Source organism: Onychomys torridus, chromosome 17, assembly GCF_903995425.1.
Source record: "Onychomys torridus chromosome 17, mOncTor1.1, whole genome shotgun sequence".
Classification (NCBI taxonomy): domain Eukaryota; kingdom Metazoa; phylum Chordata; class Mammalia; order Rodentia; family Cricetidae; genus Onychomys; species Onychomys torridus.
In genome coordinates, this window is record NC_050459.1 from 9,955,832 (window position 1) to 9,982,371 (window position 26,540).

Sequence of the window (26,540 nt, forward strand, 5' to 3'; positions counted from 1 at the left end):
GTTTCTCTCTTTCCCCTCTTACGCTGAAGAAGTAAGTACTGTTTTTCTTACCCAACCCCCATCCCAGCATATATAAGTGATGGTTGGTTTTTTTAAAAAACTGAGTATCAAGACAGCCTGCTATACAAGCTGTTGAAATGCGGAGAATAAGCTTAACTTCACACAGAGCCACTTCAGAATAAGAGCTGAAGTAACCCGGGGCTTTGTTCTTGTCCGGAGAAAGACTTCTTCGATCTCCCTGCAACCTGACCCCATTTTCCTTTGATATCACAGCCTCATGTCTGACTGCTGGTGCTTCATCGCGTGCAAGGAACGTGGCAGACGCAGAAGCAGCTCTCCATCACAGCAGCACAATGAAGCCTCGAAGGAGGAGGCCGATCCCCGAGTGGATGTGTCCGACGGCATCAGACTTGTTCCGGACAAAGCAGAGGCGATGGCCACAGCCCCAGGTAGGTGCTAGCGGGCCAAGCCTCTCTCTGATCCCCGCTGATGATTAGGGTCTAAAGTCATATGCTCAGCCACAGGGCACCGGATGGAGTAGCCGGGTCCCTGGTTGTGGGGGGGGACTGGGGGGGGGTTCTTGTGGTCAGTCTGCTTCTGAGGGCAGACTGTCTTCTCTGGTCGCCTGCTTGTTGGCTACGTCAATAAGGATCATAAAAAGAAGCTGGCTCTGGTTAGAGATTATAAAAAATATGTCTTTGGGTTTTAAATAAAGTACAGTACAGCAGAAGTGGGGGGGGAGCTATTCACAGTCTTTGCTTCCTTTTTTTTCCTCGTGTGTGTGTGTGTGTGTGTGTGTGTGTGTGTGTGTGTGTGTGTGTACTGTTGCTTTAATTTGGTATGTTTTATCTTAGCATGCCAACCAGCTCCCTGCTACCAGAAAGGATAGAATTAGAGCCATATAGTGTATACCCCTAGACTTCCAGCACACAGGCTTTTCCCACGGTCCGTCTTTGCATTAGGCTAATCACTTTGGTTCACGGTCATGGCCAGCCTACCAGCCCGGTGGTGTGAGAGAAGGGCAGAGTGTGCCTTGAGTTCACGTACTTTTCACTGCCTCCCCACCCCGACCCCAAAAGTAAGGCATGCAGCAGGCTGAGCAGGTGTGTACATTCCACCGAGGGGAAGTGTGAACTTGACTCCAGGGCTGTCTGGTTCTGTGACTGACCAAGCGGCAGGCTGTAGACCCGAGGAAACTCTCTCAGCACCATCTTCCCGCCATCCTGGACTCTTCCGGCCATGGCCCAGGCTAGCATTTGTGTAAGTTGGTCTGATTCATGGGGCCAACCTGGCTGTTTGCTCTGAGGCTTCCCCATCTTCGATCCTTGCCGAGGGCTGGGTCCTTGTTCAGGGTGTCTGTGGTGATAACCTCTCTAAGGGTTAGGCCTAGTACGCTTGTGCCGGCTTCTGAGGACGAGCGCTTTACCTGGTGACCATGGCTTGGGACTCAGTATTGTGAGCCATACCTTCTGCCTTGGCTGAAGGGGAGATTTCACTTCATGTGGCGGCCCCGGCCGGGGTCTGTGACTCATGTGGCAGTTTCTGTCCCTCTGCGCCAGTGACTGCCCGGTCCTAAAGAAACAGCTGGAGTTCAGTCTTCCAAGGTGGACCCCAAGTAGGAACCGGGAAACCGAACCTTCTTGTCATGAGCCACATGTTTATGCTTCTCCCAAGCAAGGGCTGGTCCCAGAATGTGAGAAGAGGCAGTCAGGGAGAGGTTGCCATCACAGCACTATGCAGAAGGCGGGGGTTCCCCAAGAAATCCCCCTTGTGGGGGCAGTTTGGTGGAACCCCCTTAGCACCGTGTGCTCTAGCTGGAGTGTGATGAGTCCCTTGGGGCTCAAGCTGCTTTGGCTGCCCAAGCCTTGTGCCAGTTGGTACCAGTTGGTACTTGTTGACCTTCCCTAGGCTTCTGGTTGAGCCTCACAGGCACTGGGTCAAGGCTTTCCTGGGAGCAGCCTACAGGTCAGTCCCACAAGGTTGACCCTGACCTGACTGCTCTGAGCATCTGTTGATTTATCTGCATTTCCCTGACAGGAAAATCCGTCCGTATGTCCTGTTTATTGATGAGACATGGAATGTAGAGCAGAAAATCTAGCTCAAGCTCGGGCTTTGTCATGCCTACTCGAGTGTGGAGTGTCCTGAGCTTGCTATTGCACTCAGCTGTGGCGGCACCCAGGCTTTGGGGAGCCAGGCAGGCTGCTGGGCACCACTCCGCAGATCCAGGCCCTGACTCCTGTCACTGCTGACTCTCTTCTCTCTGTATGTCCTGGTCCTTCCCCGAGCCGTGGGGCCCAGAGAGCTGCTAAACCAGTGCATCCCAGGCAGTGGTCCTGGGTGATAGACTCCCACAGATGACCTGTGTACAAGCTCTGAGAAATGAACCCAAACGCTGTCCAACAGGAGTGTGACAAAAGAAAAGCTGTGATCAGGAACCCATATCCTGAGTTGAGCTTGGCATGACGGCTTGTTGGGGTGGCTCCTGGGCTGTTTCCCCTCTTCGGGTCTGGTTACCTTTTCCAGATTATTCTAGAAGCCCTTTGAAGTGATGTAACCTGTCAAAAATTACATTTTAAATTCATTGTTTTTTTTTTTTTATTGTGGCAAAATACACAGCACTGCTTCTTAGCTGGGCGTGGTGGCACACACCTTTAATCCCAGCACTCGGGAGGCAGAGGCAAATGGAGCTCTGTGAGTTCAAGGCCAGCCTGGTCTGTAAGAGTTCCAGAATAGCAGAATAGCCAGGGCTATTACACAGAGAAACCTTGTCTTGGGGGAAAGTATCTACGTGTGTGTGTGTGTGTGTGTGTGTGTGTGTGTGTGTGTGTGTGTGTGTATACATTTACGTATACTTATATGTATATCTCAGTTTCCATCATAAACATTTAGTACATGAAGTATGCTCCCATTATACACACACACACACACACACACACACACACACACACACACACACATACACACACACACCATCTCCAGCACTCACATCTTCCCAAACCCAGTCTCTAATCCCAGTCCCAGAAGCCACCACTCTACCTTTGGTCTGGGTAGTTGGGCTCTCCAGGGGTCGTAGTGAGTGTCCTCATTGAGTGAGCGTGCCTCGTGGTGGATCATTTCACTCAGCACATGTCAGAGGCGCTTTCTGTGTCAAGGCTCAGTCAGAGTCCAGGGTGCAGATGACCCAGCATGTGGTCCCACTTGCATGTAAGTGGATGCCAGGGCTCCATCCCCTCCGTAACTACTGTGAACAGTTCTGAACGGGGCGTGCCTGTTACCCTGTGTGTCTCCAGGGGCAGGCAGATGCTGGGTGATGATTGGTCAGTTTGCAAGTTGTTTTACAGACCGAGCCCCCCAGTGCCATCACCACCATTGTGACGGCAGGAGCCTCGTGTGCAGGCTGCTGCATCCACAGTCTGTCCACACGCTCCTGTCCCCGAGGTCATGCGGAGGTTTGGACGGTGCTGGGTAAACACTGATAAGCCTGTTTTCCAGCTCACTCGCTGCCGTCTGTGGCCTTCTGTGTGAGCTGGCGTTCCTTCAGCCTGCTTCATTTCAGCATAGCATACCACCACAACAGAGTGGTTTGCCAAGTAGTCCCCGAAACACTACAGTTAACCATTTCATGGCCAGCTGTGGGAGGCCTCAAGAGCGTCCGTGGATAGGCCCGTTCAGGGATCCCATCTGGCTGGTCAGACAGCTGCCATTCAAAATGACTTAGGGAGAGGCCACACAGCCCTGCTCAGTTGCCTCTGGACTCTGCTCCTCCCTCGGCCAGTCCCCCCTGTAGACTCATCCTCACCACAGCTGTTCATGCTGCAGAGCCTTCTGAGGCACTGTTCTGACTCTGCTGAGGCTGGAGTATGTCCAGCCCACGGCCCCCTGACCCCAGGCTCCTCCGACACTCCTTCCGTGGTTAGAGTTGGCTTTCCTGAAGAAAGTCACTTCCTTCCATGCAGGATGGAGCTGGGCCCTTCCCAGGAGCGACTGAGGAGCCTCTGCCTCCCAGCTCACGGGTCTGTGTCTCACCCTCTAAGGGCCAGCCATGCCTGTCTTCCGGGTCCTCCAAGCTCCCCCAGTGCTGGGGTTCCTTGCTGGACCCATCGGCGTGGCTCACCTAGTTTGTAGACACCCTGTCACTCCATCACCCACCATCCTGGCGACTGCCTCTCTTGCATCTTGGCAGGTCTCTTTTCTGGCCTGAGGGATGCTGCGTGCCTTATAAGGGCCTTGAGTCTCTTCCGTTGCTCATTCCTCAGCACTTACAAGTGCTGCTGCAGCTCCACACGGGTTATCTCTACCAGGGAGGTAGAGGCAGAAGGATCTTATATTCAAGCTCGTTCCCGGATATGTAGAAAAAGCAAGGCCAGCCTGAGCTCAGGAGACTGTCTCAAAACAAAAACAAAAACAAAAACCGTGAAGCCACCTCTGTTGGAATACCCTTGGGGTCTAGGGGGGCCCCTTCGAGTGGGGCTAAAAAGATAGTGTCCCTGTGTTTTCTATCTCTTTCACACACACACACACACACACACACACACACACACACACACACACACACCTACATACCTACCTCTATGTAGCCAAGGTCCAACTCCATAGGTAGTCTGTGAGGTCTTGGAGCAGAGATGGCTGTCCTGTATCCACCCCGGCCAGAGGCCTGGCATACACCAAGCATGGGAACCAGGCACAGAGCTTCCCTACCAAGCACCTCATCTGTGGTCACACACACAACTAAACACAATGGAGACCTCTTCAGAGTAGAGATACAGTGGCTGCAGACTTGTCAGATCCCATCTCCTCAGGACTGGGGCGTGCAGCCTGCCAAGGACCCTGACCCGCCTCTTTGCCTGGGGAGATGACCTCTGATAACCTCAAGGGCTGTGGGCCTGCAGCTTCCTGGCTCTGTGTGTGAACGCCCTGGGAGACTCCTTGTCTCTTCCTGGTGTGCACTTGATGAGAAAGGCAGGTGTGGAGGAATGAGTTCAATGGCCATTCGGTGGTCCTGTGAAAAGCAGGACCCGGTGAGCAAGCTACTTGACGCTTCACTCTGGTCTTTTCTGGGTCGTTTTAACAGTCTGCAGGCTTGTGCAGATGGTGCTGGCAGCTTGGCTGCAAGTGATTAACCTCTCACTCTTCCGAATCCCTCAACATCTTATCGCTTGTGAGTTTCTGTTGTTCGGAAGTTGGCGAGAGTTCTTGATAGTTTTGGAAAGCATTTTTAGTGAAAATGGGCTTACAGTCCGTTGGGGACTGGTTTGTGTGTTATTGGTCAAATTAAGTATAGTTAGCAATTCTCTCCTCTGCTGCCGGGTGGGGGTGAGGTAGGGGTGCTGGGGGCCAGTAGGGCAGGCTGCAAGGGTACCTACCACTCCTGAGCTTGCAGAACTCACCCTGGCCCCTACGCCTGTCCTGGGGAGTCCACAAGTCCTGCCTCCCCAGCCTGTCCCCTTTGGCTCCCGATGGACCTAAGAGAACTAGCCAGTGCTCATCACTGTTTGATTGAAATGAACAGTGTGTGTTATCTGAAACGGGTGATTAGGGACCGCTGCAGGGACGGCCCCCAGGAGGTGGGCAGGGTGTGCCTGAGCCGTCTCAAGGGCCCTGCTCACCTCTTCCCAACCTGCAGTCGGCTGTGGGTCCAGAGATTTTGCCTGCATTTCTTCAGGGACTTTGTGAGTTCTCTGTCAACTGTGAGCTGTCTCTACAGAATCTCCCATCTTACATTTGAGATGCTCTCTGTGATTAAGGTGATGTTTAAGAAACTCTCCTCTGAAGTGTGTGCTTGATCCTGAAGCACCAAAGGGGCATGCCAGCCACTAATTGTTACTACATACACTATTACATATTTATCTAATACACTATTACACATTTATCTACATATACTATTACATACTTATCTAATACACTATTACATACTTATCTACATACACTATTACATATTATCTAATACACTATTACATACTTATCTACATATACTATTACATATTTATCTAATACACTATTATATATTTATCTAATACACTATTACATATTTATCTGCATACACTACTACATATTTATCTACATACACTATTACATACTTATCTATATACACTATTACATACTTATCTACATATACTATTACATATTTATCTAATACACTATTACATATTTATCTAATACACTATTACATATTTATCTAATACACAATTACATATTTATCTACATACACTATTACATATTTATCTACATACACTATTACATATTTATCTACAGACACTATTACATATTTATCTAATACACTATTACATACTTATCTACAGACACTATTACATACTTATCTACAGACACTATTACATATTTATCTAACACACTATTGCATATTTATCTACAGACACTATTACATACTTATCTAACACACTATTACATACTTATCTAACACACTATTACATATTTATCTAACACACTATTACATATTTATCTAACACACTATTACATACTTATCTACAGACACTATTACATACTTATCTACATACACTATTACATATTTATCTAACACACTATTACATACTTATCTACAGACACTATTACATACTTATCTACAGACACTATTACATACTTATCTACAGACACTATTACATATTTATCTAATACACTATTACATATTTATCTAACACACTATTACATACTTATCTAACACACTATTACATACTTATCTAACACACTATTACATATTATCTACAGACACTATTACATGCTTATCTACAGACACTATTACATGCTTACCTAACACACTATTGCATATTATCCACAGACACTATTACATGCTTATGTTGCTTCTTCCAGCTACTCGGAGTGTAGCTGGCTCTCCCTGGAATTGCTCCCGTGTAGACACTCCTCTTCCCACCCTGGCCACGGTGAGCTGCTGATGAAGACAGGCAAGAGTGTGGCCTGTCCCAGGTAGAAGCTCCTGGATCCTGATGGCCACTGTCTCCCTGAGTGCTTCTGGCCTCTGGTCCCCACTGTTAATGATAAAAATCACAGCTCTTATCTTAAACAGGGTAAGAGTTTATTCTGGAGCCAGTATGAGCGACCATGGCCCCAGAACACAAATTTAGACTACCCCAAATTTCATGTTCCACATAGAAGCAGTTTCATAAAGTTCCATAGTTTTACAGAACAAAGAAAGTCATAAATCAAAGCAATTATAAAATACATTGGTGGTATTTAAAATACACCCCAAGAGACAGTTACCACGAGATGGGAGAGCTGTTTTGTATGCCCAAGATGCTAACTGGTGATGTTCCCAGTTGTTGGATTGGGTGGAAGGAAGCTAGTGTCCTGCTAAGTTAACAATTTCTCATGGGCTTTGATTTATTATCACAAGGTGTTGGTTCAGATACAAAATGAGGCAATAAATGGCTGTTCCAGAAGCTAACACCGGCCCAAAATAAAGTAACAAGCCTCTGAACCTACAAAATTCCAGTCTTTCCACAGTACTGAAATCCCAACTGCAGGAGTTCTTTGGTCACAGCCAGACACAGCGGCTTTTCAGGGATTTTTGTTCACACCACAGGACTTCCTGTTCTCCCAGGACACAAGGCCTCACTGGTTCCCACCCAGCATGTGAAAGCTTTCTCCCCTGAGTCCATTGGAACTGGCTGCCCAGCATCATGTCTACCGTGGGCTGGCACTGGTTAGCCTCAGCTGAAGCAGGAGCTGAGGCTTCCGTGGACACCCACCCTGGTGTTCTGTTCAGGTGTCTTCATCTTCTATTCCGTGTCCACAACAAGGAAAAAGGAAATTCCCTGCTGGCACACAGTGGGCCTTCATCAGTGGGTTTGTTTACCAGAGACAAGCAGAACGCAGGGATGTTAGGAGTTCCTTAGAGGGTGCCATGTGTTCTAACAAAGGACCCAGGGGAACAGAACACTGAAACTGCATCAGAAGCCACAGTGATAAAGACTGACCACATCTTTTAAAAAAATCCCCCAAGGACAGGCTTTAGTACATCTTTCTCCTGGGCAGCACAGTGGTGGTCACCTCAGAGAGCCAGCTGTGGGGCTAGAGAGAGAACATACCACAGCATGACGTGAACCCACCCTGAATAGCATTGAAGAATCATGAATATGGGGTGGAGTTGGCTCAGTGGTTAAGAGCACTGGCTGCTCTCCCAGAGGACTCAGGTTTGATTCCCAGCATCTACAACCATCTGTAACTCCAATCCCAGGGGAGCCGTCACTCTCTTCTGGCCTCTGAGGGCACAGCATACTTGGGGTACACAGACATGCATGCATGCACATCACCCATACACATAAAAATAAAGAGGAAAAAGGAAGCATCAATGTGACCACAGAGCCCCCCTCTGTGCCCACCTGTAGACCTGATTTAAATCCACTGCTGGTAGGAATGGAGCTGTTGCAGCTACAAAGGAAAGAAAAGGAAAAAAACAAAAAAAACAAAAACAGTCATCATGAATAAAAATCCCAAGACCACTTTTAGAAATTGAATTAGGAAATAATCCAAATATTGTCATAAGGACTCATGATCCAAGATGTTTACTGTGGCTGTTATTTGTAGTTAGGAAAACTAGGAGGCAAACAAAATTATAGCCATAAGGGTTCGGTCAAATTATGTATCTGTTAAGATCTCTGCTGTATCTTTTGCTGTGGATAAACCCGGCAGTGGTGAAAACACACCGTGACCCGGCTACCTCATGGCTCGTGCGTGTGACTGGGAGGTTCTCCCTATGAGCGACCTCTGCGCCCTGTCTGAGGAAGCCTTCCTACCTATCCCATGTTCCCTAAGGTGGGGAATTAGACCACAAGTCACAGGCACAGGGCAACGGAACCTGTTTCTGAGAGGCGACTCTCGCACAGGCTGTGCCTGGTGGGGCTGCTTGCACTTGAGGGGTGTTTCATTATGAGTCGGTTTTTGTGGGGGAAAGTATTCATGGGAGAGTTTGTCTGGAATCTGCCAGCGGCACTTTTGGAGGAAGGGCTGCGTGCACAAGAAGCCATGCCAGAGCAGTTCACGGTACCGGAGATGTCCATGGCCGCTCGGCCCCGTTGCTGTCCACCTGTGAGAGGGCACAGTGGTAAGAAACACAGAGAAAGAAGCAGAAGGGGCTGGGGACAAGGTTTCTCTCTGCAGGGCATGCACCCCGGCTGGCCTGCTTCCTCCAGCTAGACTCTACCCCCTATTTTCCACTTCTCAATACTCCATCCAAGGGTCAGTCCACTGATGGAGCCGGAACCCCAGGACCCAGCCACATGCACCCTTTGGGGAACCCTTCACATTTAAATACCACAAGGACCACAGTCTGGGAAAGGCCTGTCTGAAAAGCCATGGTCCGGGATGGGCATCCCTGCTGAGTCGAGAGACAAGGCAGGGCTGGGCCTGGGGTTCCTTCACTGCCTCTGGGAGTCTTGGATATAAACAGACTATGAGGAACAGCCATGCCTTCTGGATGTGTCTACAGTCAACAACAGTGGGACCCCAGGATCTTCTTGTAACAGACGTGGCTGAAGCCAGCTCACCAGGGAGGGGGCCCAGGGCCCTCTGATTTATGCATTGTCAAGAGGTTCCTTGTACTAGCATCCCCAACCAGTGGGTTCTGCCTCTGAGTGCACATCCCATCTGCTCCTCTCCACCTCCACCCTTCCCCATCTGACGACCTCTCTGCCCGCCCCTCTCTCCTCTGTCCACTTCTGTCCTCTACATGACCCCCCAAAGCCCTATGCCCTTTCTCATCTGTCCACTCTACAGGAGGTGCTTGACTACAGGAACCAGCCACTCAGAGGCACCTAGATGTCTACACTGGGATTGTTGTCTGGACTCAGGACCTCTTTGACTCTTCCCATTTGCCCAGAGACTTGCTTAATTACATTCACGCAAACTATGGAAATCCCTACCACATCACTGGCAGTCTTTATGCCTTTTTCCCAGTTACGCATTCACAGGGAAGTAGTCAGGGAAGATTTTACCATTTCTAGGATATTTAAATGTACTTTTTTCTTGTAAAAATGTTAGAAGTATTTCCATTTCCTTTTTTAAAAAATACTTGGAGATGCTTGTACTGGAAAGCGCAAGCCATGCAAGCATGGCGGTTATCAACTGTGTTCCTGCCTGCCTGCCTGAAGTCGCTTTTGGTACCTACAGAGGCTGTCTTCTCAATCAGACTCTTGGCAACGGTATTCATTCATCTTATCGGCTCCATCTGGAACTCTGAGATGCAATTTTTTATTTATAAATCAAGTAGACCATGAAATGTATTTGAGGTGCAATATTAAATTCCCCCATGTTCTGAAGGGACCCACAGCCAGTCTGATTTTCTGAGATTTCACTTTGCTCCAGCCTGAACACGAGTCATGCATATTTTGTGGTTATTTTTACTTCTTTGCTATAGTAAGCAGCCCCCAAGTGGCTCCACATCTCTGATGAATACAGTATGTGCCAGCGTGTGTGGTGGCCAGTGTCTGGGTGGGCATCCCTGCTGAGTTCTTCCCTTGCATTTGGTGGAGGGGTAGTCTTAGGGTGTCAGCAGAGTATGGGGAGCAGCCTTGTCCTCTGGATGGTGACTATATTCATAGTCAGCAACGGGGGACCCCGGTGTTTTCTTACAACAGACCTGATTGAGGGCGGCTCACACATGTGGCTTCCTGTCCCTTAAGCAAAGTGGCTTTCTCTAAGATGGGAGTGAGAAGCCAGGTGATGGTCAAGTCCCTTTCTTGGGCACTGAGCCTGGTAGAGAAGCCTGTGTCACCTTCCTGAGATGAGCAAAGCCTTTGGGGATTGTACTTGGCCAGGATCAAGGCTGGGAAGATGCCATCAGTATGTGAGTCTTCTGCTGTCTGATGCAAAGCCTTTCTTCCCTTTTTGGACATAGAATGTAAAGTGAACTTAACAGCTGGGAAGAGCAAGATCCATACATGTGTGTGTGGCATGCTGCCTGAGTGTGAATGTGCAAGTGTGTGTTATGAGCGCGCGCGCGCGCGCGCACACACACACACACACACACACACACACACACACACACACACACATGTGTATGCATGCATGTGAGTAGTGTGTGGGTGAGGGTGTGGTGAGTTATGGATACTCCTGAGAGCACATCATCTCCATGCTAGGGTGTGTTAAGATGTCCAGACTGCTCAATCTAGATGAGCCAAAGGGCTGGGGGCCTTTAACAGGAATCCCTGAAGCGGAAGAGAGTTTGGGGAGTGTGTGAGCACACAGACAGACCCCTGCACTGCTGTCTACTCGCCTTATATGTGGAGGGAATCTCTGCTCCCCCAGTGACTGAGGGGAGCAGGCAGAAGAAGAACCTGTCTGGCCTAATGACATGGAGGTACACACGGCTGCCCTGCCAGTGCAGAAGACTCTCGTCTGTAACTACTTGGAGAACTCGGTGCCGGAGGCAGAAACCAGAGAGAGGACAGCCAGGCCCAGTGCTGCTGAGCATGGGGCCTGGGAACTGATGATCCCCCACGATAGGTGGGAATCTTGCGGGACACCCATGCACAGGCAGCATTCGGGATAACGGACATAGCACCGATGGGCAGATGCTACCACAGGAACATTCACACACATGGGCATGTCTAACCATGCATACCCATGAATACAACACAGACACACACATGTGCATGCAACATAGGTACAAACATACACACACATAACAGACTCATGTTGACACAAACACATGCATATCCTGCACAGAGATACATAGACATTTTTTTTTCCTTTTCTGAGACAGAAAAAGGTAGCCTTGGCTGTCCTGGAGATTTCTCTGTAGACAAGGCTGGCCTCGAACTCACAGAGATCCACCTGCCTCTGCCTCCCCATTGCTAGAATTAAAGGTGTGCACCACTACTACCCACATGCACATGACACACACAGTCCCACACATTCATAGACCACATGTGCACATAGATACATGTTCACACAGCACTGGCACAGAGACACACTCATGCATACGACATACCTGCAGATCACAAGATGCTGCAGCAGGGCTGAGCATTTGTATTCATTTAACTCTCTTAAATTCCCAAAGAAAAAGCAGCTCCATGGGTCCTACTACAGGAGAGCCATAGCTGAGATGTGCTCAGAAACCCAAGAAGGAGTTCTCCTAGTGAGTGCATGTGTAAGGCACCCAGGGAAGCAGCATGGCTTCTGCCAATCACCATCCCTAGGAACCGGTTTCCAAGGCCACTGGCAGAAATGTGAGGATGTGTAGTCCTGTGGATTTCTAGTGTCTTCCCATCCGTGGCTTCCAGAGAACCCCATCTAAGCAGCAAAGGAGGCTTGCCAGAGAGACACTATCATTTTTGCAAGATTGGGTGAGTTTGCGAAACCAGCTCCATCCTGCTGCAGCCACCAGGCATGGGAGCCGTGGTTGTCGGGTCCCTGAAACAAATGAAGAAAAAGCTGAGGTAAACCTGAAGGCAGTCATGTGGGAAGCTGGGAGCAGAGGAGCCCTAGCCACCGCCGAGGATCCTGAATGCAAACTCCAGATGTGTGAGCCTCCATGTTGTCTTTATTGTGAATATGGTTCTGTGGGAAGCAGCCGCAGTGACCACCAAGTGTCCAACCTAGGGTCTGCAGTCACAGTGACCAACAGTGTCTAACCTGGGCCTGCAGTCACAGTGACCAACAGTGTCTAACCTGGGCCTGCAGTCACAGTGACCAACAGTGTCTAACCTGGGCCTGCAGTCACAGTGACCACCAACAGTGTCTAACCTGGGCCTGCAGTCACAGTGACCACCAGTGTCTAACCTGGGCCTGCAGTCACAGTGACCACCAGTGTCTAACCTGGGCCTGCAGTCACAGTGACCACCAACAGTGTCTAACCTGGGCCTGCAGTCACAGTGACCACCAGTGTCTAACCTGGGCCTGCAGTCACAGTGACCACCAGTGTCTAACCTGGGTCTGCAGTCACAGTGACCAACAACAGTGTCTAACCTGGGCCTGCAGTCACAGTGACCACCAGTGTCTAACCTGGGTCTGCAGTCACAGTGACCAACAACAGTGTCTAACCTGGGCCTGCAGTCACAGTGACCATGGATAGCTGTGAGTTCAAGCTGTCGTGAAAATGTACACAAACTTAAAACATTGACAGTAACATTGGTGACTTGATTATAGAAGTTATCAAGTGTAAACTTGGTAGATGACAATGTCATGCTGCCAAGTCTGCTAACATGTTCCAGGGGATCTGTGAGCATTTCACTTCTGTTAGAGCATCTACTATAAAATTCTAGTTCACCTGCTCCAGACCAGGAGCCCCAGGCAGCCCCACTCAGCCCTAGGGAAGGGCCACGGTTTAAAGAAACAAGCCTAGTCTGCTCGGGGCGCAGTGTCTAACGGCCCTGTAAACTCGGTCTCTCTCCCCAGAGCAGCTCCAGACCTCCCCAGCAAAGTTTCCCTGCGCAGTGGACGGCGGCTAGTGGGAACTCACAGCTGGTCAAAGTGCAAAGAATACGTGTCATGGGACACCCAGCCACAAACGGGCCAGCTCTGTCACCCTCCCTCCCCAAAGCTCAGGGGCCATCAGGACAGAGAAAGTGGAAAGACCGTAAGAGCCAGAGTGTGGCAGGAACAGATCGGAACTGTGTGGACCCAACAGGACCACCACACTCATGAACACACAGCAGCTGTGCCTGCACAAGATCAAGTCCGCCAACATCCCAGCACAAAGGAGGGAGGCGCTCATGAGCCCCCAACCCAACTGAGGAGCTATGGACCATTGATGGCTTCTGGGGGAGGGAGGGTCAGTTCTCCCTTTGAATTTTAGTTTATGTGTGTGGATGTTTTCTCTGCACACATGTGTGTGCACCATTTAGGTGTGTAGTGGCTGTGGGGGACAAAAGAGAGCATCAGATCTCCTGACCTTGAGTTAACAGATGGTTGTGGGATGCCACGTGGGTGCAAGAACTCAGATCTCTGAAAGAGTAGCCAATGCTCTTAACCACTAAGCCATTTCCCTAGCCCCAAGAAAGTCAACGTTCTTTAAAGGTGTGGTCCTTGGTAGGCTATCCATGCTCTAGTGAATGGCACACAGGAGGACATGGCCAGCACAGACTGGATTCAATGGGATATTAGGAAGAAGAAAAAGGATCAAAATTGGGGGAGGAGTGAGTAGATGGATGGATGGGGGGGGGATAGGGAAAAGAGTGGGAGGTGGATATAACTAAATATATTATATGAAATTCTTTTTTGTTTTGTTTTGTTTTTGTTTTTTCGAGACAGGGTTTCTCTGTGTAGTTTTGGTGCCTGTCCTGGAGCTCACTCTGTAGACCAGGCTGGCCTCGAACTCACAGAGATCCACCTGGCTCTGCCTCCTGAGTGCTGGGATTAAAGGCGTGCGCCCCCCCCCCCTTATGGCTGTATGAAACTCTTAAAAGGATTAATCAAAACATTACTTTTTTAAAAGCCTAGAGCCTCAGACACTCCCAACACCAGCTAACAGTGGAAACAGGTGTTTGTCTGTTCAATAAATCTTCTGCCAAGCAGCTTCCCCACCACATTCACAGCCAAGGGTCGCAGCCAATGGTGGCTCTCTCGGCTGAGGTTGGCCCATGTGGACCTGGAGCCAAGAGGCATGCTTGAGTCTTTACCAGTATTGACTCCTGGGGATGTGGTCTTACCTGAGTCACCTCAACATGTGGTCCCAGAGGGCTTGTCCACATTATGCTATTCTGGGTTTCCTACAAGAGAATAAGGGTGGAACCCTCCATACTGTGCTGCTGCTCGGGGTCTCCCACAGAATAGAGCAAGGGCAGAACCATCCAGAGGCGTCCCCTGTGCTGAGGTGAAGTCCAGCTGGCTCTTTCCAGATCTGAATGAAAGCAGAGACTCTGGTCCATGCCTTATCACTTCCCTACACATCCTCCCAAGCTGAAATGTCCTTTCTGTATCTCTCTGCCACTTGGAGACCAAGAAACATGCCCCAGGGGTGTGCGATGTCTCTCCACTTTCTCTGAAACCTCCTTGCCATCTCCCCAGAGGAGGTGAGAACTTGCAGCCACAGGAAACCTGCAGGTGGGTGTGTGCATATGGTGGTGTCATCTCCAAGCCCTGAAAATGTGCAGGTTCCCAGCATGTCCCCAGATGACGCAGTCAGCGGACACACAGACCAGCCACTTGGACTATGAGTAGCATGTCATCCAGGAACAGGAAGGAGATACGCAATAACCTTAAATACACTCTGCTGAACAGAAGGAGCCGGTTTGAAGGCTCTGCTGCGGGACTCCCACTGTGCGACAGTGTGGAGATAGCAGGCAGCTCAATGCTGACGAGAAGGCAGGACAACTACAGGGGATTTGGTTTGGGGTGTCTTTGAGACAGGTCTCAGGCTGGCCTTGAACTCACAAGCTCTGCTCAGCCTCCAAAGCTCAGCACAGTGTCCACTTAGAGGATTTTTAAGGCAGTGAAAGCAATTCTCCTGTAATGACAGGTGGACAGTGGTGTGTACATATCAAGATCATAGAATTTCATGTTATGGATAGTGACCAAAGCATCATGGGAGGTCCAAGGAGTCCTAGAAGGAACAGGACTATGACAAGAGAATCAGCTGCATTGCAAATATACAAGCCCCTCCCTGGGGGGCAGGACATTCAGGACTAACATTGGAAACTGGGCAAAGCCGAGGCCAGAGAAAGGCGTAGAAGAAGCCATTTATGAGCCCTGGGCTGGGTGAGCTCTGTCCCTTGAGAGCACAGGTCCACCTGTGATCTGTCCCATAGACACTAACATGTCCTTCATGACATGGAGGGCGCCTCTTTCTCACCAATAGAGGAGGTAACAGGAAAGAGTGGAAGGGTGGTGACTGGGGGATGTGGAGTCACCATGGGGACTCACCTAGCTCAGTATAGATGCGGATGGTCACCTTCAGAAATCTGTGCACACCCTAGTATCTATCATTGTCTGCTGCCCCAACAGCTGGCTGTCATTACCCCAGTACCAGGGAGCCTACCAGGAACACACTCTTGTTGTCTGGCACTCCCTCCAACAAAAGGATCCCAGTTCCTCAGAGAAATGGCTGAATCCAGGATGAGGGCAGGAAACACAGTGACCCAGGATCTTGTGGTGCCAGAGAGTCAGGAAGTAATATATATCTAGAGAGATATATATCCCAAACCCACAATGATGGGGCAGGTCAGAGGGGCATAGGCACCTACTAAGAGCCCAGTTAGCCAACACTGGAGCAATGGATATCCAGGTAGGTTAGGCGAGTCTTGATGTAAGAGTCGGGTAACCACCCATGAGTATACACCGACGTCAGTGCTACAGAATAAACCAGTCCTGCTGAGGAGACAAGGCAAGTGCCCTCTGCAGACATGTAACTGAAGTAGCTATGTGTTCATCTAACGCCCGGTCCCTACCTTCTCGCTGTGGGTCACTGAGCCACAGGGGCTGGAGGTTACAGTGTGCAGAGGAGGAAAGGAGGGGGCAGGGAGATGAGCTGCACCCATGATAACCCTGTCACACCCCTGAAGACCCACCCCTAAAAGACTTCGAGTTTCCTAGAAGTTATCCCACTCATGCCCAGCAGGGACAGATATGCAAGGCATTATGGGTACAGGCAGGGAGGGATGGGAAGGCTCCTGCTGGGCCTGGTTCTGGTCATGCCTGCCTCACTGCATCTAAACAAGGAGGCACATGCCTCCACAGTCCTGAGGGCTTGGCTGACCCCAGCCAGGAAGAGACTTCTTGATGTTTTCCATCATAAAAGTGTTAGGTCTTTAGGAAAAGTTTGACACTTTTGATGTAAATCTTGATGTTATGGTTTTTTGTTGTTGTTTTTGTTTTGTTTTGTTTTTTTTTATGGTGAGCAATTTGGAACAGGTTTATCTTGAGGCCAGTAAAACCATCCTTTCTTACCCATGTATCTGTTGGGGACAGGAGATACCATTTACAATGCTGTCCCCAATTCTGGACACGTGAAAAAGCTCTGCATTTGAACTACGCTGAGTGGAATTCTGCTGGAATTCCACCAGGTGAAACAGATGGCCTTCTGGGTGGCCACTGCCCATGGCCAGCTCAGGCGGAGGGAGCCCTGGCTGTCTCGTTCCATTTGCTGCCTGTCAGCCATGTAGGTCAGTTCTCCATGGGTCTCAGGACGGCACCAAAATAGATGACTTTGACTTCTAACTTGAAACCTTCTGTGCCAATCAATTAATGCAAACCTTCTCTCAAGTATGCGCACACTTCCAAAGAAGTACTTGCGTTTAGCTCCGTGTGTGTTATTGTAAATGTCAAAGCAGCTACAGGATTGTGTCATGTACCCCCTGCACCATTGCTGTATGTGGGGCAGATGTCAGCGGTGGGTTTGTGGGCATGGGAGCACTCGCCCACCCGCGGACATGCTCCGTCTGTTGCCTAACTGTGGTGCAACCTCGGCTCAGGTAGCATCACATCCAAGACAGACCCCCTTGCATTGAGGTTGCAATTCCTCAGCCCACCACCTCCTGGACAGTGACCTATACAGGATGGCCCCGGGAGCCTCCAGGATGCACAGGGTATGGAAATGACATCCACCCTCAGCCGGCCTTGTGTAGTCCCACAGGCTAAATGTGTCACTTCCCTGTCATACCAGCATTCAAGAGGCTGATGCAGAAGGATTGCCCTGAGTTTGAGGCCAGTCTGGGCTACACAGTGAGACTCGTTCTCTGAAATGATGATAATAATAATAATAATAATAATAATAATAATAATAATAGATAATAATAGGCTGATAATGACCTTTGCAGCCATAGGGTAACTAACTGCAAGGTAACTTACGAATGTGGGATCTGGCCCCAGCCCTCTCGGGCCACCCAAGAAATGCTTCTGCACTGTGCTGTCTACAATGCAGGTGAGCTGGAGTCTGACCAGCCTTGTTAGGAATCCTATCGCCTGTGCTCTGGTCAGAGCTGGCTCCTCCCTAGCATGTTACCTCATAATCATTGGGTCACAGTTGAGTCCTTCTATGTGTCCCGGCTCCATTTCCCATCTTCTTGTGAACCCAGGGAGTAGGTTCGGTCCACATCTTGTGAACCCAGGGAGTAGGTTCAGTCCAGTGCCTATCCAGGTGGGGGAAAGCTGCCAGCCATTCGCAAGGAGGCCTCTGATGTAGTGTGCTAGGAAATGTCAGATGCAGTACACGTCATTGTGTGCGCCACAGGAGAAGGGAGGTGTGTCTGTGACAGATGGGGCCCCCACTGCTCCTGCCCACCCCCTCTCCAGGCCCCTGTTCCTCAGGACTGCACACTTGCTACTGTCCTGTGGGCAGCTCACCCATTAGGCAGCCAGCTGGGGGCAGCTCTGTGGGCAGAATTCCCTGAAATGAGTCTCTTTCTGAGAAGGAAGGAGCTTTCAGAGGCACCACCTGCTGGGAGATCTGTCCCTGTCCTGGTCAGTGAAGCAATGAGGAGGGGACCGTGCAAAGAGAAAAGCCTGGGGACCAGAGCGTAATAGAGAAACTTGACTTGTAGTCCGCAGAGCCGGGGGGTACTGAGTCCTGTCAGAACAGCTGACAGGTGGCAGTGTACCTTGCCTTCTGAAATTAAACCTACTGTTAAGGTCGCGTTTATGTTTAATAGTCGACTTGCCGCAATCTAGAACCACTTGGGAAGAGCATCTCAATGAGGGATTGTCTAGATCAGATTTGCTGCAGGAAGATTGTCTTGGTCATGCTAAAGATGAAATGGACATCATCTACTTCACCAACAGTGGGCGGCTCCATTCCCTGGGTCCTGAACTGTACATATGGGTAGAGAAGGCAAGTGTGTGTGTCTGCATTTGTTTCTCTCTGTTCTCGTTTGTGGATGTGACTAACTGCTTCAGGGACCTGCCTTGACTTCCTCGCAATGATGGACTGTGTAACCTGGAATTAAGCCAGACAAACCCCTTTTCCCTTGAAGTTGCTTTTGTTGGGGTGTTTTGCCACAACAACTGGAAATGAAACCAAGGACACCTATCGGTGGCGTATACACCAAATCACACACAGGTGTTATGCCCCTCTGTGTCACAACAAGGCAAGGAAATCTGCAATAGGCCATCACTCTGTAGGTGCTGGGCATGCTCCCAGGAAAAGGAACAGAAGTCTTCGGGTGTGTGCAGACTTTCATGATGATCGCAGGCATCCAGGTGTGAGTGTGGATACTGGTGATTGTAGTACGAATCTTAAAAGGTCTTATTAATGAAATCAAACCTGAGGCCAGTTATTGGGGTGAATGCTGGAAGATCAGAGGAGCAGAACAAGCCACAGCTTCCTCACCTGGCCACTTCCTCAGCTGATCCTGTTTCCTCAGACTGGAAGCCTCTGAGTCCTTATCCAAATGAATCTCAGCTGAACTGTGCTGCTCCAAAGCCTGAATGCTTAACCAGCCAAATGCTTCTAGTTTGTGGTCTTCACACCTTATATATCTTTTTCTTTCTGCCATCACTTCCTGGGATTAAAGGCTCGCTTTCTGGGATTAAAGGCATGTGCCACCATGCCTGGCTGTTTCCAATGTGGCCTTGAACTCACAGAAGTCCAGAGTGATTTCTGCCTCTGGAATGCTAGGATTAAAGGCGTGAGTGCCACCATTTTCTGGCCTCAGTATCTAGTAGCTGTCTGTTCTCTGACCCCAGATAAATTTGTTAGGGTGCATAATATTTTGGGGAACACAATACCACCACAGGTGGTGTGCAAGATGTCGTGGATATGCCCAGATGTGTCCCTCAATCATCTGTGGAGGATCACTGTGACACCATGATACTGAGGATGAATCTGTGAATCCTTGGCTTCCCGCTCAGTATACCATGATGTCATCTGGGGCTGGCCATGCTCTTTAAAGCTCTGTGAATGACCTCTGCTCACCTGGGTGGGGGTGGGGGTCATTGAGTAGTATCCTAGCTTCTGTTGACTGGGTACCTTCCACCATAAGCTGCTTTAATCCAAAGTGCTCACTAGGGGGCAGAGTAGCCACAGCAAGCCACTGCTTCTGCATCAGGCTGGTATGCCTTCGGGAACCTAAGAATATCTGTGCACATCTCTGAAGATGCAGTCATCCATGTATGAGCGCCAAACCCAGGCTTCTCAGACAAGGTTTGTTGTGCAGAAAAAAAGAAAGAAAAAGGAGCCATATCTTAGCATCGAGTCTGTGTATGCTTGTACACTACCCTCAGAGCTGATGATACCTGTACAGTCAGCCCTCAGCACACAGAGCCAGGGCTAGAAGGACCCCCTGCCAGGTGCACAGGCAGAGCGGAAGGGGCACTGAGGGGCAGGCTGTGGTGCTCACTGCTCAGTGCCCAGTTCCTAATACAAGGCTTCTACTTCCTTCCCCTGGAAAGGAAATGTCACTGCCCCAAAGAGGCCCTCAGAGTTGTGCAGGGAGCCAGCATGGACCTTCTGGAAGTTTCCTCCAGGCTCTGAAGGAGACTCTGCCACAGTTTTGTGGGAGACAGCACTGTGATGGAGTTAAGGGGTCAAGTTGTCTGCTAAGGGCTATAGAGCTATGTGTAGGGTTGCTTAGAACAGGAAGGAGGGGGCTCAGAGACAGGGGTGGGGTGCATGGCTACAATCCAAGAGTCAGAAGAAGACTAAAACAAATCAGAACACTTGTAAAATCATTAATTAATCCAAATTATCTATCCCACTCAATGTTGATTTTTCGTGCCTCTCCCAGGAGAGGAGGCTGGAGCAGGGCTAAATTGGGGGTGAACAGGTCTGGTCAGTCCCTTCCAAGTGTGACGGAGTGGCTCTGTGTCATGTCTGGGGCAACTAGGAAGATGGCGGCAGCCAGGGTTGTTGTCAGCCAGCGTTCAGGGGTGTTTGTTGGACCAGTGGGCTTTCACATCAACAGTGATCCTGTGTCTGCCGTTCTGTCCCCTTGAGAGAAAGGACTCGCGTTCTGCTCTAGACACTTAGCTTTGTCCATTTGTGTTTGTTGAAGTTTTAGAGTTTTTGATGGCTGTACTAGAAATCCACACTTTGTTGTAAATGGCTGGGACCTATGTGGGTGCCATCTTGCTCTGACTGAATCCAAGATCCTCCTATACAATGTGTGTCTAAGATCTGGTTTCTTCCCTTTCGGTTATGACAGGACTCCAGCCTAGCATGGTGCAGCCTGGGAAGCCATGCCTGACCCACGGGGGCGTAATTATAGTGCAGCCTTGGTTGTCCGCCCTCTGCTTCAATTGTTCCAAGCCCTGTGCTGATATACGTGCTTTATCTCAGGGAATAAACACCATGAACATGTCCTGGCAACAGGCGCTGGTACAACGGGTCCTGGTTCGTGCTGAGGCCTCTGAGGCAGGCAAAGAGAGAGAGAGAGAGATCTGTGCCTGTTGTCCAGGCACTCAAGACTCCTCTGAGAGGAAAACGGACCCGAGGTTACCTGGAGGTCATGGTTTCCTCTGAAGCAAAGGGACCCATGACAATGGACTTTGTTGTCTCGGGAATTCTTTTGAATGAGCTCCCCAGGGACCTGGAAACCAGGGATATTGACAGTTCACTAAGAAAAGCTCCAGAGGAGGCATAAGTGTGGCTTCTCAGAAGGCGGGGAGACCTGCTTGTCCCTCTATCATTTAGTGCAGTGCCCTGGAAGTCAGCAATGGGGAGCAGAAAGCATGCTGGGACACGTGTCCTGGGAGCCATGACAATGAGCTGTAGGCTTTCTTTTCATATCTTTTACCCTGGATTTGGAGCTAGCCTGGTCTATTTGTGCGTCTGTGATAAGATGCCACAAACCGGACAGTTTATAAAGAACAGAAGTTCATTTACTCACAGTTCTAGAGACCAGGCAGTCTGAGGTCACGGTGTCAGCATTGGAGGGGAGTTCTTTTTGAGCCACCCCCCCCAACTTAAGACAGAAAGGCAAGTGAGAGAAATACCAAGAGAAGGACCCCATAGCAGAGGAAGAGACAGTTACCCCGTCTTTTAGGAAATACCCAGGGATCTGGGACACCTAGACAGTCTTATTCTGCTGCATGGCTACAACAGAGTGGATCAACAGAGAACTTCCGAAGGAGTGAATGGAGGCCTCAGAATCTCAGACTAGATCCCACAGGTCTGACCTTTGGCCTTTGACCTTTGACCAGGTACATCAACTCAGTGAAGGAGGATAACTTTCACGGTTAGCACCAGAGAAGCTGGACATCTGGAAGTGGCTGGGAAAGAACCTAAGATTTCATTTAAATAGATGCCATTGTTAATACAAGATGCAAAACCATAAAACCTTTAGGAAAAAGTTGTAAGCAGTCTCTACAACCTGGAATTGAACCAGGACTTCTTCTAATTAACACCAAAAACACCCATAAAGAAAAACGAGCTGGGTGGTGGTGGTGCACGCCTTTAATCCCAGCACTCAGGAGGCAGAGCCAGGCAGATCTCTGTGAGTTCAAGGCCAGTCTGGTCTACAAAGTGAGATCCAGGACAGGCACCAAAACTACACAGAGAAACCCTGTCTCGAAAAAAACAAAAACAAAAATAAAAAAGGAGAAGAAGAAGAAAGAAAGAAAGAAAGAGAGAGAGAGAGAGAGGGAGGGAGGGAGGGAGGGAGGGAGGGAGGGAGGGAGGGAGGGAGGGAAGGAGGGAGGGAGGGAGGAAGGAAGAAAAACGTGATACATTTGACCTCACTGGATCTGAACATTGGTGCTCTATGAACAGCCATGTTAAGAGGATCTAAAGCTTCAGATTGGAAGCACAAACCACACATCTAACAAAGGATGAGGCAGCTTTAAACTCAGCCACAGAAGCAAAGCGCCGGGTGAGCAGCCTCAGGCAGTGGGGTTGGTGCTCCAATGGCAAGGGTGCACAGACCCACAGGTGCACCAGTCCTCACCTAGTGGAACAGCTAAGACTGAAATAATGATCATCCAAATGCTGGGCGGACTGAAGAGACAGGCTCACTCATGTCCATATTACAAAATAGTCTGGCGGGCTGGAGAGATGGCTCAGAGCTTAAGAGCACTGGCTGCTCCTCCAGAAGTTGTGGATTCAATTCCCAAGAACCACATGGTGACTCACAACCATCTATAATGGGATTTGATGTCCTCTTCTGGCATAAAGGCGTACATACAGTTAGAGTACACATATACATAAAAATAAATAAATAAATCTTTAAAAAAGGAGAAGAAAGAAAGAAAATAGTTAGGCAACTTTGAAAAGAAAACATGCAGGTCTCCCAGAGCTGGTGAAGGTTACACTCCTGGGGATTCATTCAGAGAGGTGGATGGACTTGCTTGATCACCCAAATACAGATGTTTATATTAGCTTTATCTGTAAAACTAAGACCTGTAGAGACTAGATGTCCTTCTGTTGATGATTGGTTAGATCATGTAGCATTTGCACCAGGGAATATGGAACATGACTCGGCCTCAAGAAGGAGGAGCTGTGGACACTCTCCACCACTGAGGGACCTCCATAGAACTCCTTTAGTAAAAAGCCAGTCCTCAAAGGGCCTGTCCTGTAGGAGCTCTGCTCACATAGCACCCTTCCCATTGTGCAAGACAACAGCAAAGACAGGGCTGGGCTCCCTGCAGCTGAAGGCATGGGGAGGGGTTGGGAGTGTCTACCACGGGCAGCTCAAGGCATCATGGGTGTCTTGTAGCCACGGTCCACTGCTTCCATGACAGGGATTTGTTGTGATATTACCTGAGGTTTGGAAAGTTGTTGGGGGATATCTGTCTGGTTTTTCCTCTCTCTCCCTTTCCCCACCTCTCTCTCCATAGACTGGTGTATCAATCTGTCATTAGCTAAGAAAAACATGCAAGGCCCCACCCTCTGCCAGCAATTCCATCCTGAAGCGCTGCCTGGGAAGCATTTGTTCTGTGCAGACCAGGGCAGCTTCTTTCAGGCAGCTATGACCTCCACTCACTTGTAGTAAACAATGATTCCAGCTGTATGGGTTTTCGGCTTGAGGAGATGTCAAACAGGTTATCTCAAGTCCCGTGACCTTGACATCGGCCTTTGAAAATATGCCTTCCAAGTTAAGGCTTGAATAAATAAAATTCTAAGATTAAGTTGAATGTTTAAACATCCGAGCAGAATATAGGAAGGTAAAGGAAGGGGCAGAGAGCGTGGAGAGTTTGAGGCTTTGGAACAACCCAGAGCTCTGCTTCTGGCTTCCAAGTAGAATCAGGTGGAAAGATGACAAGGTGGCCCAGATGCACCCCTGCTGGCCAGGTGCCTGGTGGCCCAGTGCAGTGCTCAGCTGCACCCCTGCTGGCCAGGTACTGAGTGGCTGGATGCAGTGCCTCGGCTGTACCGGGTGGCTGGATGCAGGGCCCGGGCTGCACCTTGTGGCTGGCTACGCTGTCCCATGTCACTGTTTCTGGAGATTTCATGCGATCCTGAGCATATTCTGTCTGCTCTGCTGCCGACCACTCCACTTAGGAGGAAAGAGAGGAAGCTCCACACTGAAGAAATGCACAGGTCACACATGCCCGGCCTCCACTGCCTTTGCTAAAGGAGCAATCTGGATTTAGGCTCTGAGAAACTCCTTCCTTCTCCTTTTGGGGTACTTTGTGTGGCAAAGGGAGGAGCATATTTGGTGGACCGGAAAACAAGCAATAAAGTAAAATCTAAGTGTTCTACTGTGGTACTTCTGAACAGAGCTTGCTGCCTAGAAGTTGTGTGTTTTCCGGAATTTACTGAAATGGTGTAATCAGGTGACGTGGCCATCTCACCATGTCACTGTAACCAGTGTGGAGCTAAGGCCCGTGGGCTGGGCTGCCGGAATGCAACCCGTGTCTCTGCTAAGGCTACCTGCATCCCTTCCCATCTTCCCTCCTCCAGACGCCACCAGCAAATCCTCCTATCGATTTGCTTTCGTGAGGAGCACAGCCTTAGCAGGTCATAGGTGCTGGCTCAGAGAACCTTCTAGAAGGGCTTTGCTCCTGTCTCAGAGGAGTGTATTCACATTCGAGGTAAACCACCATCTTGCCTCTTTTAATCCCAGACGTGTTTTGGACTCAGCATTATTTTTATGATTTTGAAAGGATGTTTCCAGATGACTTTCTATCAAAATCTAGGGGAAGGTCAATAGTCTGACCATTGAAATCCAGAAAGCTAATGCCTTGGGCGTCCACAGCCTTCAGGCTCCATGACAGAGGTAGATGGGTCACCACTCACTCAAGGAGCTCACCACAGGGGAGAACAGTTCCTTGCTGGCCAGGTCATCATGTGCCCTGAATGGACACTAGTATAGGCTCTCCCCTCTCACAGTCAAACTGAGGACCTGCTCTGGATCATGAACTCATGAAGAGCGCAGAAAACCACAGAAAGAGGTGCCTGAGTGACCTCAGAATCTGAGGTCAGTGTCTGGAAAGAGAAGGAAGACTAGTTCCAGCAGACTGGCCACCCTGTAGACTGGCCACCCTGCAGACTGGCCGTCCGTCCAGCAGACTGGCCATCCTGCAGACTGGCCACCCTGTAGACTGGCCGTCCGTCCAGCAGACTGGCCATCCTGCAGACTGGCCACCCTGTAGACTGGCCGTCCAGCAGACTGACCATCTTGGAGCCTTGGCCCTGCTGATTTCCAGTTTCCCTGAGGCAGCAGCTGCCCCCACTTCTGTATCACAGACATGTCATCCAGGACCTTCCTGTCAGACTTGAAGTTTTCCCGACTCTGTCAGGCCCACACTCAGCTGCCTGCAGCTTCCCCCGGAGGACTGGGACAACAGACAGAACAGCAGTGAGAGGAGAGGAGCAGGCACTGCAGCCTGGATCCCACGTCCACCCTCTAGGTCCTCCGTGTGTGTGTGTGTGTGTGTGTGTGTGTGTGTGTGTGTGTGTGTGTGTGTGCGCGCGCGCGCTAGGCCTGCCGTGAGACCAGCCCCGCCTGGAGTATGATCACCTGCATTTTTACCCTGCTCTGAGCTGCGAGCTGGTCCCACAGGCTCTCACGTTGAATTTGGGATACATCTGTCCCATCACCGGGGAGACTGGACACACAGTGCTGGGCTCCTGTCCACCTGGAAACTCTTTCCTTACGGTGACAGCAGCAGACGCTGTTCCTGCTCTGCCCGATGCCCAGAGCCTTCTCTGGGAGGGAAATGCTGCAAAGCTGCTGTTCTCCTTGGGCTTCTTCTGTCCACTTTGGATCCTGCGGTTCGTCTCCTGGTGCTGGAAACAGCAGGTGATCCTGCTTGCTGCTTTTCACAAGGAGGGGAGCTATCCTGAATGCTCAGAGCTGGCTGTATTGTACCATCCACGGGGGCCTGTCTAGGGAGCTGGCCATTGAGTCACAGAGAACAGCTTCCCTAGGCTGCTCCAGAGCCATGGGAACTCAGTGTCATCAGGGTAAGTCAGCTGTTATGCCATGCCGTGCAGGGCCTTACGCTGTGTACTGTTTGTTACCCTCAGCTTGTTTGGATTGTGACATATCATGACCAGATGACCCCTCCCACCCCCACCCCCCAAGGTAGCCCAGGAGACTCAAAGAATGTGGGTGAATGAAGGTACAATGGGAAGAGGAAAAGTATGTGTCTAGGGAGGTGGGGATGCAGAAGGTGGCCTTCCTCACCCGTAGACTTGGTCCATTCACTCAGCTCTGTCTCCATACGTCCTATCTTACAGTCAAAGCTCCTGCGCGTTG

At 49.9% G+C, this 26,540-nt stretch overlaps 1 protein-coding gene across 1 annotated transcript in view; it reads left to right on the forward strand.

Annotated features, from left to right (window-relative positions):
- Positions 1–277: 277 nt before the first annotated feature.
- Positions 278–26,540, forward strand: part of Mcf2l (MCF.2 cell line derived transforming sequence like) — a 147,223-nt gene continuing 120,960 nt past the window's right edge. Inside the window, exon 1 of the mRNA XM_036166687.1 lies at positions 278–449. Coding sequence (XP_036022580.1) covers positions 278–449 — 172 coding nt within the window. The remainder of the gene's footprint in view (positions 450–26,540) is intronic.